This window comes from Arachis hypogaea, chromosome 14, assembly GCF_003086295.3.
Source record: "Arachis hypogaea cultivar Tifrunner chromosome 14, arahy.Tifrunner.gnm2.J5K5, whole genome shotgun sequence".
NCBI classification, from domain to species: domain Eukaryota; kingdom Viridiplantae; phylum Streptophyta; class Magnoliopsida; order Fabales; family Fabaceae; genus Arachis; species Arachis hypogaea.
This window is the reverse complement of record NC_092049.1, coordinates 89,069,725-89,081,393: the sequence shown is the minus strand read 5'-3', so window position 1 is coordinate 89,081,393 and position 11,669 is coordinate 89,069,725. Positions and strand designations below refer to the sequence as shown.

Below are 11,669 nucleotides of genomic sequence, written 5' to 3'. Positions count from 1 at the left end.
ACAAACTAAATTGAACAATAAAGAATTTTCATAGAGACAAAAGGTACAATTTATATTTTATTGTATATATATCATTTTTTCTTTTTCACAAGTTTATATACTAATCATTTTATAAATATTTCATGATAACTAAAAATATTTAAGAGTAAAATTATAACAAAATTAATTTTTTTAGAATGAAAGTAATGTGATCAAGTGTAATTTATTTAGATATGATTAAAAAATAATTGAATACTATGTATAGTAAAAATTTGATATTATTAAAGGATAAAATTAAAATTTATTTTTATGTATCGTTTTTGTCCTATTTAAACCTCTAATGTTTCAAAATTGTCTCAATTTTGTCCTGTCGTCAATTTTGTTAATGGATACCTAACGGCAGGACAACATTGAGTCAATTTTGAAACATTATGGACTTTAAATAGGACGATTTAAATGTTTGGGACAACTTTGGGACTTACCCCAAACGTTGGGACAAAAACAATACTTTACTCCATAAAATTTTTTCCTTGAATTTTGAAGTGTTGATAATTGATTGTTAGGATCAAGGTTCTGAAAATCGGACCAGATCGATCGGTTCGACCAGATTAAGTGGGAACCAATTCACTGGCCGATCCGGTCGTTCTCAAAAATCGTCCTACAATAAATTGGTAAAAAATCGCTCGAACCGACAGTTAACCAGTGAACCGGACCAATATTTAAAGGCCCAATTCGTTACTCAACATAAAGCGTCGTCATTTTGAAAAAAAAAAAGAAACAAAAAGCCCAAACTGACGCAACACCCCCTCACCCCCCTTTCTTTCCTCATAAATGAATTGAACCAAACCCTAAATGGCACAACCCTAGCAACCACTTCACACTCACCATCAGTGCCCTCACCTCCTTATGAATGTCTCTGTTGCTCGGTTGTCTTTTCTTTTTTAGTGAGCACTTCTCCATTACTTCTTCAATCCTAATTTTTTTCTGAAATTAATTATAATTAATCTATCCTTCTGAGTTAACTATTCTTGGTAATTTCTCTGATTTTTTATAGTTTTTTTCAAAAAAAATTTTTAAATTAATTTTATTGATTAATGATAGTAATTGTTAATTCTAACATATGAATTTAAGTTCTGTATATAATTGTTAATTTTGTATTCTAAAACGGTATGTATCATTGGATTGTTGTTGATGTGTAGAAATTTTATGTAATTTGCATGATTTTAAAAATCGGACCGGACCAATCCAATTACAAACCGGCAACATTAATGGTCCGATCAGGCATATAAAACCATTAATAAAACCGGTTAAAAACTGTTGAACCGGCCGGTTTACACAAAAACGGAAGCTCCTTCGTTTCTTTCTCCCTTTTTTTCTTTCTTTCTTTCATTCAGAAAGAAATCACAGAAGCCAAAAAACCCTAGCACTGTAAGCCTACACCGCCGCAAGGAGTGGCATATTGCCGCCGTCCGTCGCACTCATAGTTCGCTGTCGGTCCGTCTATCTAGCTTCCCTCGTGCTCCAAGTCCTCAACCCCTGTTCGCTGTCACCGATCGCAGCTGCTTCCTCGAGCTCGGCGTCCGTCGTCTTTGTCTGCTCACCCGCGCTTCCGCCGCCGTTTGTTTGCCGTTTACGTTCGCTTCTTCGTTCAGCCGTCGTCTTCGTTCGCGTTCTTCGTCGTTCGGGTTCGCTCGGCGTTCACCGTTCGCGTTCACTCGCAGTTCACCGTTCGAGTTCGCATTCGCGTTCGTCTGTTAGCCATGTTGCTCTGCTTCAAAATCTGCGACCAACCCGCGCGCTCCACCTAGCCGTCCAACTGCTCTCTTTTGTCGCCGCCGTGAGTTCCCTAAACCCGCCACCAGACAATACACTTACACAACACCAATACTCTACTTCAAACTCTGCAACTTCTGATTTCCATTACAATAAGTAACTATTTGATTTGGTAGTGGTTTGGATTTTTTCGTAGAATGAATTAAAATATACAATAGTTATGTGCTCTTCTCTATCACATTGATATTAAGCTTTGAATACTCTTATTACGTTTTAATTTCACCACACTCAACATGTTTGATGAAATGCTTTAACCATATTTCTGGTTGGTTTTATAATTTCTAGCTTTTAGAAACTTAGTAAGTTGATTGCATGTGAAATTAGAATAATTAGATCTTAGTAATTAGGAAATTTTAGCTGCACAAATAGCATCTTTGCAGAAAACATATTAGCATGATGATTACACTTCATTAGTGTTCTTCTGGTAAATTTGAACTGTTATTGTAAACATGTTAATTTGCTAATTGCTCGTGTTGTTGTTCTGTTATTTTTAATTTTTTTTTGTTTTTGTTGTGATTTTCTGTTCTTGAACTTGTTAAGTTGATAATTTGCTAAATTGTTGGGCTGCTGTTGTTTTAACATGCCAAACTGTTAGGTTGCTGTGATTTAATTTGTTGGATTTTCTATTTAGGTCTTGTTCTTGTTTATTTGCTAAATTGTTGTTTTGTATTTATTGTTGTCTTTGAGATTATTGCTGGATATTGGTGATCATTGATTTATTATATGCTTCATGTTTTCATTGTTTTCTTCTTCTGAAGGAAAAAAAATTCTGTTTTCATTGTTTTGTTGATTGTTTGTTTTGCTTCAAAAATCAATTTTTTGGATCATTGCTCAAATTCTGAATGCTGTTCTGCTGGTTTTGCTGTGTTTGTTTTGTTTCAGAAATAAATTTTTTGTGATCAATGCTCAAACTCTGAATGTTGTTCTGCCGTTTTTGTTTTGTTTCAGAAATCAATTTTGTGATGAATGCTCATACTCTGAATGTTCTGTTTTGTTTTAAGGCTGTGTTTGGAAGAGGTGATTGATTTCTGAGTGTTGTTTTGTTTTTGTTTTAAGGCTGTGTGTTGTGTTCAATTTTCATTTTGTAGGAAATTCTTTGAGGTATATAAGAATTAAGAATGAAGACTATTTCAACGGTATTACTTTGTTGATTCTGATCTGCTACAAGCTTGAACATAGAATTGAAGAGAGAAACCCTTTATTATTTCATCATTGGCCTATTTTTGGCATTGCATATCATTGTAGTTTGTTTATTCATAGAACTAGTTGTTTATGATCCCCTTTTGAAGTAAAAAAATGCAATAGAAGAGTGTTTAGAACCAGTTGCTTTATTCATTGAATTTTTATAGAATCAGGTGTTTATTATAAAATGGGTTTTCGGTTGAACCACGGTTAAACCAATGAACCAGTGAACCAGTAATTAGAGCGGTTTGATGACCGGTCCAGTTTTCAGAACCTTGGTAATTTGTGTTGAATAATCAATACTTAGTTATTGACTATATGTAATTTGTGTAAGTTTGAATTCGATGATTAAAAATTTGTGTAAATAGTGTTTAAAACTAGTTTGTTTTTTTAGTATTGGAACATAATGTGTTTGTTAATTATGTGTGTTTTGATTTTTTTAGTCATAAATTTTAATGTTTGAATTTGTGAATTTTCGTTGATAAATTATAGACAAGTTATTAGGCAAAATTTTGAATTTTATTAATTTAAAAGTTATTAAATTTAAATATTTAAAATTTTGTATTGAATTTATAATAATTTTATTTTATATTTAATTAAATCGGTTCAACCATGGTTCGATTCCGTTGGATCATTGAACCATCAATCCAGTCACATGACTGGTTTAATGACCGGTTTGGTTCTTGCAACCTTGGTTAGGATTTAAAGTTTTATACAACAAGAAAATTAAGGAGAAAAAATGTTACAAGAAGGGTTACAATTTTCTAACACATGAAAGAAGATGTGACTTAACTACTAACATTATTAACGTCCATGTCACTCATTTCGTTAATTATTAGTGTCAATTTTAACGGTAAGACCACATGAAACCTGTTTAAAACATTTTGAAATTGAAATAGGACGTTTGAAACGTTAATGACCAAATTACGATTCGGCCCAAACGTTGGGACCAAAGTAGTACTTTACCCTTATTTTTATTACTCTTTTTCAAATATTGAGAATGCAAGGTTCTGGGATCGGGTGATAAAACGCTGCGTTTAAGCGCATTTCCTTTCCGGGGTGGATCTGCACTGCACAGCTTGCTCGAAGAAGAAGAAGATGCACTGGTACTTTGTCGCTGTGCTCCTCACTGTTCTCACCAGTTCTCAGGTTTACCTCCATTCTCCCCAAATCTAAATTTCTACCATAATCTCATCCCTTTCCCATGCCTCTTATCATGTATTCCACTCAAAGCAGAAAAACAATAACAAAAAATAGAGTAATTTCAAATTTCAATTCACTGATTTTGATTATTTCATATGGCAGGGAATATTGACAACCCTCTCGCAAAGTAATGGAAAGTATAAGTATGATTATGCCACTATCCCATTTCTTGCTGAGGTTTTCAAGGTCAAAATCACTGTTGCCCTCTCATTTTTTATCAATTTTAGTTGATGGCAACAAAGCTGAGTTTTGTTCACATTATTTGGTGTTTGTAACAGCTTGCAGTGTCAAGTTTCTTTCTATGGAGGGAATGTAAAAAGTCACCTCTGCCAAAGATGACAACTGAGTGGAGAACAGTGATTCTTTACCCCATTCCTTCAATTATATATCTGATCCACAACAATGTGCAGTTTGCTACCCTCACATATGTTGACACTTCCACATACCAGATAATGGGCAATCTAAAGATTGTGACCACTGGAATACTATTCAGGTGCTTTCTCTCTTTCGGAATTAGGAGCAGTGTCTGCTTCAAGCTGTTTTTATCTGTCAATTTGTGTATGTATGGTATGATTTGTTTTCTCAATTAGTGCTGATGTCAAGCAGATATTTCTAGGTTGTTCTTAGGGAGGAAGCTTTCGAACTTGCAGTGGATGGCGATCATGCTGTTGGCTGTTGGGACAACCACAAGCCAGGTGCCAGAAACTCAGTCTTGCAACTCTAGTTTTCTGGTTTAACCGTTTTAAGTTATTTTATCAGAAGATGCTTGAAGTATATTTCACTTGTTTTTGTTTTTATCATTACTTATGGTTAGTGTATAAGAAAACTTCATGCTGGTGTTGCTGAGTGGAACTTTTACTGATTGTTGATTTAGGTTAGGGGCTGTGGAGAGGCTTCATGTGATTCACTATTCTCAGCACCAATACAGGGTTACATGTTAGGAGTTCTGTCAGCTTGTCTCTCTGCTTTAGCTGGAATTTATACTGAGTTCTTAATGAAGAAAAACAATGATAGCTTATACTGGCAGAATATACAGTTATACACGTAGGTACTTTTTTCTTAAATATGTCATGCCAAATGTGTTCGGTTATTGGTTAACCTGGTTTTATCAAAGATATTTATTCCGTATCTTCTCTCCTTTAAAATATTAAATGAATATTGTTATCTTGTTGCTACTATATTGTGGCAAGTATTGAATGCTGTGTGTTTACTTTGATTGTGAATCTTGTTTTCTGTACAATGCATTTGGATTTCCATTAGTGGTGAATATCTGGTGCATCATCATTCTGTACTACGTTTATTTAATTATTCTGAACTTTCTTTTAGAATTAGGAGGAATGCATTTCTGCACTGTTTTCTCTTATAAGATTATTACTGTCCTTGTTTTCTTCCGTGCAACTTATTACACTGGTTAGATATCTTTTAGAAATGCACTAATAGGAACTCCCTAAGTTGTATCCAGGTTTGGTACAATCTTCAATATGGCACGACTTGCTTTGGATGATTTTAGAGGTGGATTTGAAAATGGACCCTGGTGGCAACGTATATTCAATGGATACACTATCACTACTTGGATGGTGGTATTAAATCTAGGGTCTACTGGTCTTTTGGTTTCCTGGTTGATGAAACATGCTGACAATATTGTTAAGGTAAATCCTTTGGTGCTCTTGGTTCTTGCAAGTCCCTTTTTTATCATGTATTTCTCCACATTGTGAATATGATGCATATCATTTTGTGGATTTTTGTTGAGCCCCTGAAAGTAGTAATTTAGTATTGTGTCACAGCATTTGTTGGTTTCTTCATGCAATTTTTCTCCATTTACTCATAGTTGTGTCATCTTCCTTAGGTATATTCCACATCAATGGCAATGCTTCTGACAATGATAATATCAATATTCCTATTCAACTTCAAACCTACATTGCAGGTAAAATTTTTGAACTAAGCATGGCCTGCATAATTTATTGAACATAATATTTTGGAGTTTATATACCACGTGGAGATGTAATTGTAGGATGCTTGCTTCACAGGATAAGCAACCTTTTATGTAGTGCTTTCATTTATAGTTTGTTTTCTATTGAATCTTTTGGTGTGATTTTTGTAAGTCATATCTAAATAACGTATTTCAATAGGCAAATTTATCTTTATTATACGTATTAACAGATGATGTTTCTTTGTTTAGACTATTGTCCATTCTTTATAAGCAAATGACGTTGTTTGTTATTCTCGTTGAGTTGTGTCTCTTGTGTGGAGATTGAAGAATATTGATATGTTTGTCAAACCATTTATGCTCTATTATCAGGCTGATGCTGGATACTAATTTCCTGTTTCTCTTTGCAGCTTTTCTTGGGTATTATTATTTGTATGATGTCTCTACACATGTATTTTGCCCCATCAAATATGCTATTAGATATGCCAGTAACAGTTAAACCGGATGAAGAGAGGGAGAAGCTTATTGAAGTGTCTGTTGATCGAAGAACACATTCATGATGTCATTCAATGCTTTGGTATCGACACATTTATTTGAATTAGAAAAATTCCCACGCGATGCGCTGGCTAAATACTTATTCCATAATATTGTTCGTTGGGTGTTGGATTCTAATAAAAAATACAAATATATATTGATACTAAAATCTAAACAAGTAACTACTTGTTTTTGTTCATTGGATAAATATATATTGCATAAATATATACAAACAAAAATATTTTTGACACCCTATTTTATTATACCTTTATACTAATTTTATTAAAATCTTTTGACTATTTAATATTTCCTTTTGAATATACATATGAATTAATCTATACTTTAATACTATTCAGGAAAAATTCAAAATTCTAAGAATTGTATGTGTTCTATAGCTAAGTTTAAAACACATCAAATAAAAAAACAAAATTAAGTCCAACAAATCTCATTATTTATATGAACCCTTACTAATTAAAAAAAAAAAACCTGCCTACCCCTGGTCTTTCTCCTCTCTTCACTGAATAACAACAATCACACCCTTTAGTCCCCCTTCTTCGTTTCGCTGCAGATTCCACTCTTCATCGTCGATTTTAATGGCTTCTGCCTCCGTCAACAACAATCACACCCCTTATTCCACTCTTCACTGCTGATTTCACTTCTCTCTCTCTCGGCCGCACGTTCTTTCTTGCACTACATCGCCAGTGTCCAGCACCCAAGTCGTTCTCGCGCTCCGTCGCCGTCACCCAACACCTACATATCTCTCGCGCCTCTCTCGCACTTCGTCGCCGTCACCCAGCACCTATCGGCAGCTTCTCTTTTTGCGCCGCCGTCTCCTCCTTTCCTCTCCTTTCTTCTCTTCTTTCTGCGTTCTGATTTAGAGATATATTTGATATTATTGTTGTTGGTCTTATTGTTCTGATTTTGATATTGTGTTGATGTTATTGTTGTTGGTCATGATGGATGCAAGGAGGGATGATGGCTAAGGTAGTACGAATGAGAGATGGGTTGGAGTTGGGAGGTGAGAGATGGTGGTCCTTGCAGCAGCGATAGGGCAAAGGTGGTGGCTGAAGAAGTGAACGAGGGTAAACTTGGAATTAGTAATTTGGGATAAGGGTATTTTGGAAAGAAATTATTTGTTAAAGTTTCGGTCTCCGTTATCAAAAATTTAAAACCCCTGTATCCCCAATTTTTTGAGGTATTGAAATACTGAAATTTTGGAGACGGAAACTGAAATTTTAGTACCAATCTCTGAACCAACAAATATAATACTGTATTTCAGTTCTCCAATCTCCATCCCAATACTTCAAAACAAACGTTACTTTATTATTTTTATTGGTTTAAGAAAAATCTTGAAAGGTGTCAACATAATACTAAGTTACTATCATAATAAACTAACTAATGATAACAATTTAAAATAAGAAAATGACTAAACAAACTGATACCTCTATTTTAATTGGTTATCTTTATCTAACTAACACAGAAATTTAAAAGTGAAAATGTATACAATTTAGTAAACAAATGTTTATTAACAAAAGAATGCATGAAAGTGTTTTATAGAACCTCCTTAATCTGTAGACGTTGCTTATAACTTGTAAAAAAAGATTGTTAACGGCTTACCATAAGTTACATTCTCTTCAAAATGCTAACTATCCCAAAAGAAAAATACAGAAGATATTCCTGGATAAAAAATTAGGCTGAAAATTTATATATTAAAAAAATCAATAAATTATGATATGTGTGACCATATCATAATTTATGGAAGCTAATATGTGTGACCATATCGTCCATTCCATTTCGTTTGGCAACATCTGCTAGTATCTTTTAAGTTTGTTCCTTCTACTATTCAATATCTTTGGCTTAGACCTCTTTCTCTGCATATTGTCTTTGGCACCATTCGAATAATTCAGCTTTTATTTTTAAGAATATCTTGCGAATATTCAAAGTGCGTCCTTAAACTACTTGATTTCCATGATTGGATATATTAAAGCTCTATTTTGAGACAAACTCACAATGTACTCATCATTCTGCAAAAAGAGAGCCACTCTGCAACTTTCATTGCAAGTATATCTAAGTAAAGACTTCTAAGGGAACATTCAATGTGATTTTTATTAATTGTCGAACACTACTGGTCCATAAACTTCATTAAACAACTGGCAACCACCACAAAAGAAAAAAAAAAACATCTAATATTGAGACAGACCATCATACTCTACCAACACTTCTCTCTTTAAATAGTATTATCCACGTTGCTAGAATCTGCATTACAGCTCTTTAATGCAAATTGCACCTTGTGATCATCATCACCAGCATTAGGCATTAATTTATTACTAGTTAAAAATTCATCCCGCACATTACTTTGAAGCTGTAACACAAAACATTTGTTTAGATTTTAGAAAATAACTTACAATACCATGGCACCACAAAGTATATCATCAAAAGCAATAAAAAAAGTCAGTGACAATCATTTCAGAGTTCAGAATTCAACTACAGTTGCCAACTCTTTATTTTTCAGTAATTTATAGTTGAAAAAAGCCAAAAGGATATACCATTAAAACAAAAGAGCACTTATCTTTTAGTAGAAATTTGGAAGCTAACCAATGAAGCACTCATTCATAATTCAGAGATTCATTATAAATTTAGAATATTTTTCTTCTAAAACTACAGATTCATCACCACTGGTTAGCTTTTTAAGAGATGAAGATTCCTGCAAAAAATTAGAACAAAATCCTATAAATTTTTAAGCTGTTTGTTGGTTTCAGTTGAAATAATTGACCACAGAAAATATAGCCAAAAGCCTAATCATAGTTAATCATGAAATTTTTTGAATGAGTGGTTGAATATATATTAGAAATAAAGACAAACAGAGAACATGAACTTTGAATGCATGAAAACAGCATACTCATTTAAGTTATTGTATTAAATATAACTAATTTGTTTAAAAAATAAGATCATTATAGTTTAGTCACATTCTTTAAATTTTGCATGGATTGTTTCTTGATAACAATGACCAAAAGAACAAACATGCTTTGTATGAGTGCAAAATAAAATAAAATAAAATAAAATAAAAGTATGCATGATAGGAAAGAAAGCATGCATATTTACATAGGTGAATGCTATGGTACTTATCACTTTGTACCTAAGTTACTAAAAAAAGTAAATAAATAATATTTAATAAATTTTACATGATTTATTTTTTATTTTAAACATTTTATTTTTTACTTTAAAAAAAAAGTTAGACAATTTAGACACCATAACAGAGGTATCATATAACTCACCATCCATATAAGTAGAAATTGAACTCTTTTTATCCAAAGTGGGCTATTATCTGTCCTACTAAGCTATCCAAATCTACATCTCAAAAAGAAAAAAAGGAAAAAAACTTTTTAAGAACACAAATGACAAAAAGAAAAGAAAAAAAAAAGAATATACATGGTTCAAAAGCATATTAAAGCACATGCATTTCAGAAACAACATGAATAATATAGTGCATTCACATTAAAGAAGATGCTTATCTCTGGTTTCATTCATTGGATTATAATGTGCTATGATAAGTAAACTCCATTGAGGCCATTAGTCTTCATTTGCATATTCTATTATACCAAGTGAAATAGAACCACCCTTTAACACTAATATAGAATACCAACATCAATCATTCATTTCACATCTATTTTCTCATTCTTTATGCTAAAAAACAACATAATTCTTTTGTAGTACTTTTTTTTATTAAATTAAGAATTTAAATTAATCATTCAAAAGCATACAATATCTTTATGAGTACCTGAAATTTATTTTCATAATGGCATTACCTAGCTTTTAAGCAATTTGTATAATAATATATAATTCCGATACCCATCTCCGAATGCACAAACATAAATGTCAAGAACAACAGGATTTGGAACATTTAGTAACTATAAAACATGACAATAGATCAAGTTATGATAAGATAAGAATTCTATGATAAAAGATAAGCTCAACTTATTTGTAAAAGTTACTTGATATACTGGAGGAATGATCAAATATTTAAATTTAAGCTTAACAAATCTCCAATATATATAAAATAAATGAACTCTTGAGGAATAATATCAAGATACAAATCCCAACAGTAAAAACATACAACCTAGATAGCATAATAGGACACATACATAAGAAAGGTGGGAAAAGAAAGAAAAGGGTACGGATTCTTTTTAGAGGAATGTTAGGGGGCAGCAATTTTGATGTTTTGTAACTATTAATTGGCTATCAATAGTGTTTTTAATAGTGTGAGATTACATCTAATTGTGGGAGATCACTCACTTTTGTTTTGATGGTTAAGTGTTGACCAAAAAATACAAAAGTTGCTAGCCCCCTAGATTTTTCCTTCTTTTCATTTGTTTTCTTAGATGGTTGTTGGATTTAAAGTGTATCATAGTAAGAAGAGCTTTTGAGGAGGCTCTCCATAAGCTTCGTACCACAAAGAAAGATCTAATTTATAAAGGTATTTTAAGGTCATTCTCTTAAATGAACAACGCTTGAAGCAAATAGTAGAGTAGACAACAACCCAAAAACAAGAATATTTTAATTTTTTATTGTATTTAATATGCAAAAAAATTGTTCATCCATGTAGGAGAAAGTGAACAATAACTATATTAAATCATTTAAACTATAAACATATTTGAATGAAGAATAAGTTATCAAATTTGTAGCTGAAGTTTAATTTGAGTATTTGACCATATAAAAAGAACCAATGTAAATTTGTTAAAAAAATCAAATCTAAAATTGTATTTTATAAATAAAATCAGAATATTATTTAAGAAAACAGAAGCAAGAACATTACTAATTATGTAGTTCAACTTAAATAACAATACTTAAATCTAGTAAAATTGGGCCAAATTCTTTACAAACTTTCAGCATCAATTTATAACAAAAACCATTTTATACCAAATTAACAAATTTTTTAAACTACAACTTGAACGACTGCAAGCCTTTGAATTAGAACCCTGTCAGAGTATTCAAATTTCAGTTTAAAAGTTGA

The 11,669-nt window shown here is 32.2% G+C and overlaps 1 protein-coding gene across 3 annotated transcripts; it reads left to right on the top strand.

Annotated features, from left to right (window-relative positions):
- Nucleotides 1–1,357: 1,357 nt before the first annotated feature.
- LOC112743470 (CMP-sialic acid transporter 1) lies at nt 1,358–6,827 on the top strand. Of its 3 annotated transcripts, XM_072214202.1 has the most exons (10): nt 1,383–1,816; nt 2,901–2,948; nt 3,994–4,143; nt 4,300–4,383; nt 4,476–4,690; nt 4,814–4,892; nt 5,072–5,241; nt 5,660–5,846; nt 6,044–6,121; nt 6,535–6,827. In XM_072214202.1, the coding sequence occupies exons 3-10, from the start codon at nt 4,093–4,095 to the stop codon at nt 6,682–6,684; spliced, it is 1,014 nt and encodes a 337-aa protein (XP_072070303.1). In that variant the 5' UTR covers nt 1,383–1,816; nt 2,901–2,948; nt 3,994–4,092; the 3' UTR covers nt 6,685–6,827. The 3 variants fall into 3 exon arrangements, with proteins under 3 accessions (XP_025648464.1, XP_025648466.1, XP_072070303.1); XM_025792679.3 differs by lacking the exon at nt 2,901–2,948 and having other exon boundaries at nt 1,358–1,816; nt 4,002–4,143; XM_025792681.3 differs by lacking the exon at nt 2,901–2,948 and having other exon boundaries at nt 1,368–1,816.
- Nucleotides 6,828–11,669: the final 4,842 nt, after the last annotated feature.

Excerpts from the sequence above, each read along its gene's own strand:
- LOC112743470 (XM_025792679.3), top strand. The coding sequence starts at position 4,093 with ATGCACTGGTACTTTGTCGCTGTGCTCCTCACTGTTCTCACCAGTTCT. Across the intron at positions 4,691-4,813 it reads ACCACTGGAATACTATTCAG|GTTGTTCTTAGGGAGGAAGC; the intron begins GTGCTTTCTCTC and ends AGATATTTCTAG. Across the intron at positions 5,847-6,043 it reads ATGCTGACAATATTGTTAAG|GTATATTCCACATCAATGGC; the intron begins GTAAATCCTTTG and ends CATCTTCCTTAG.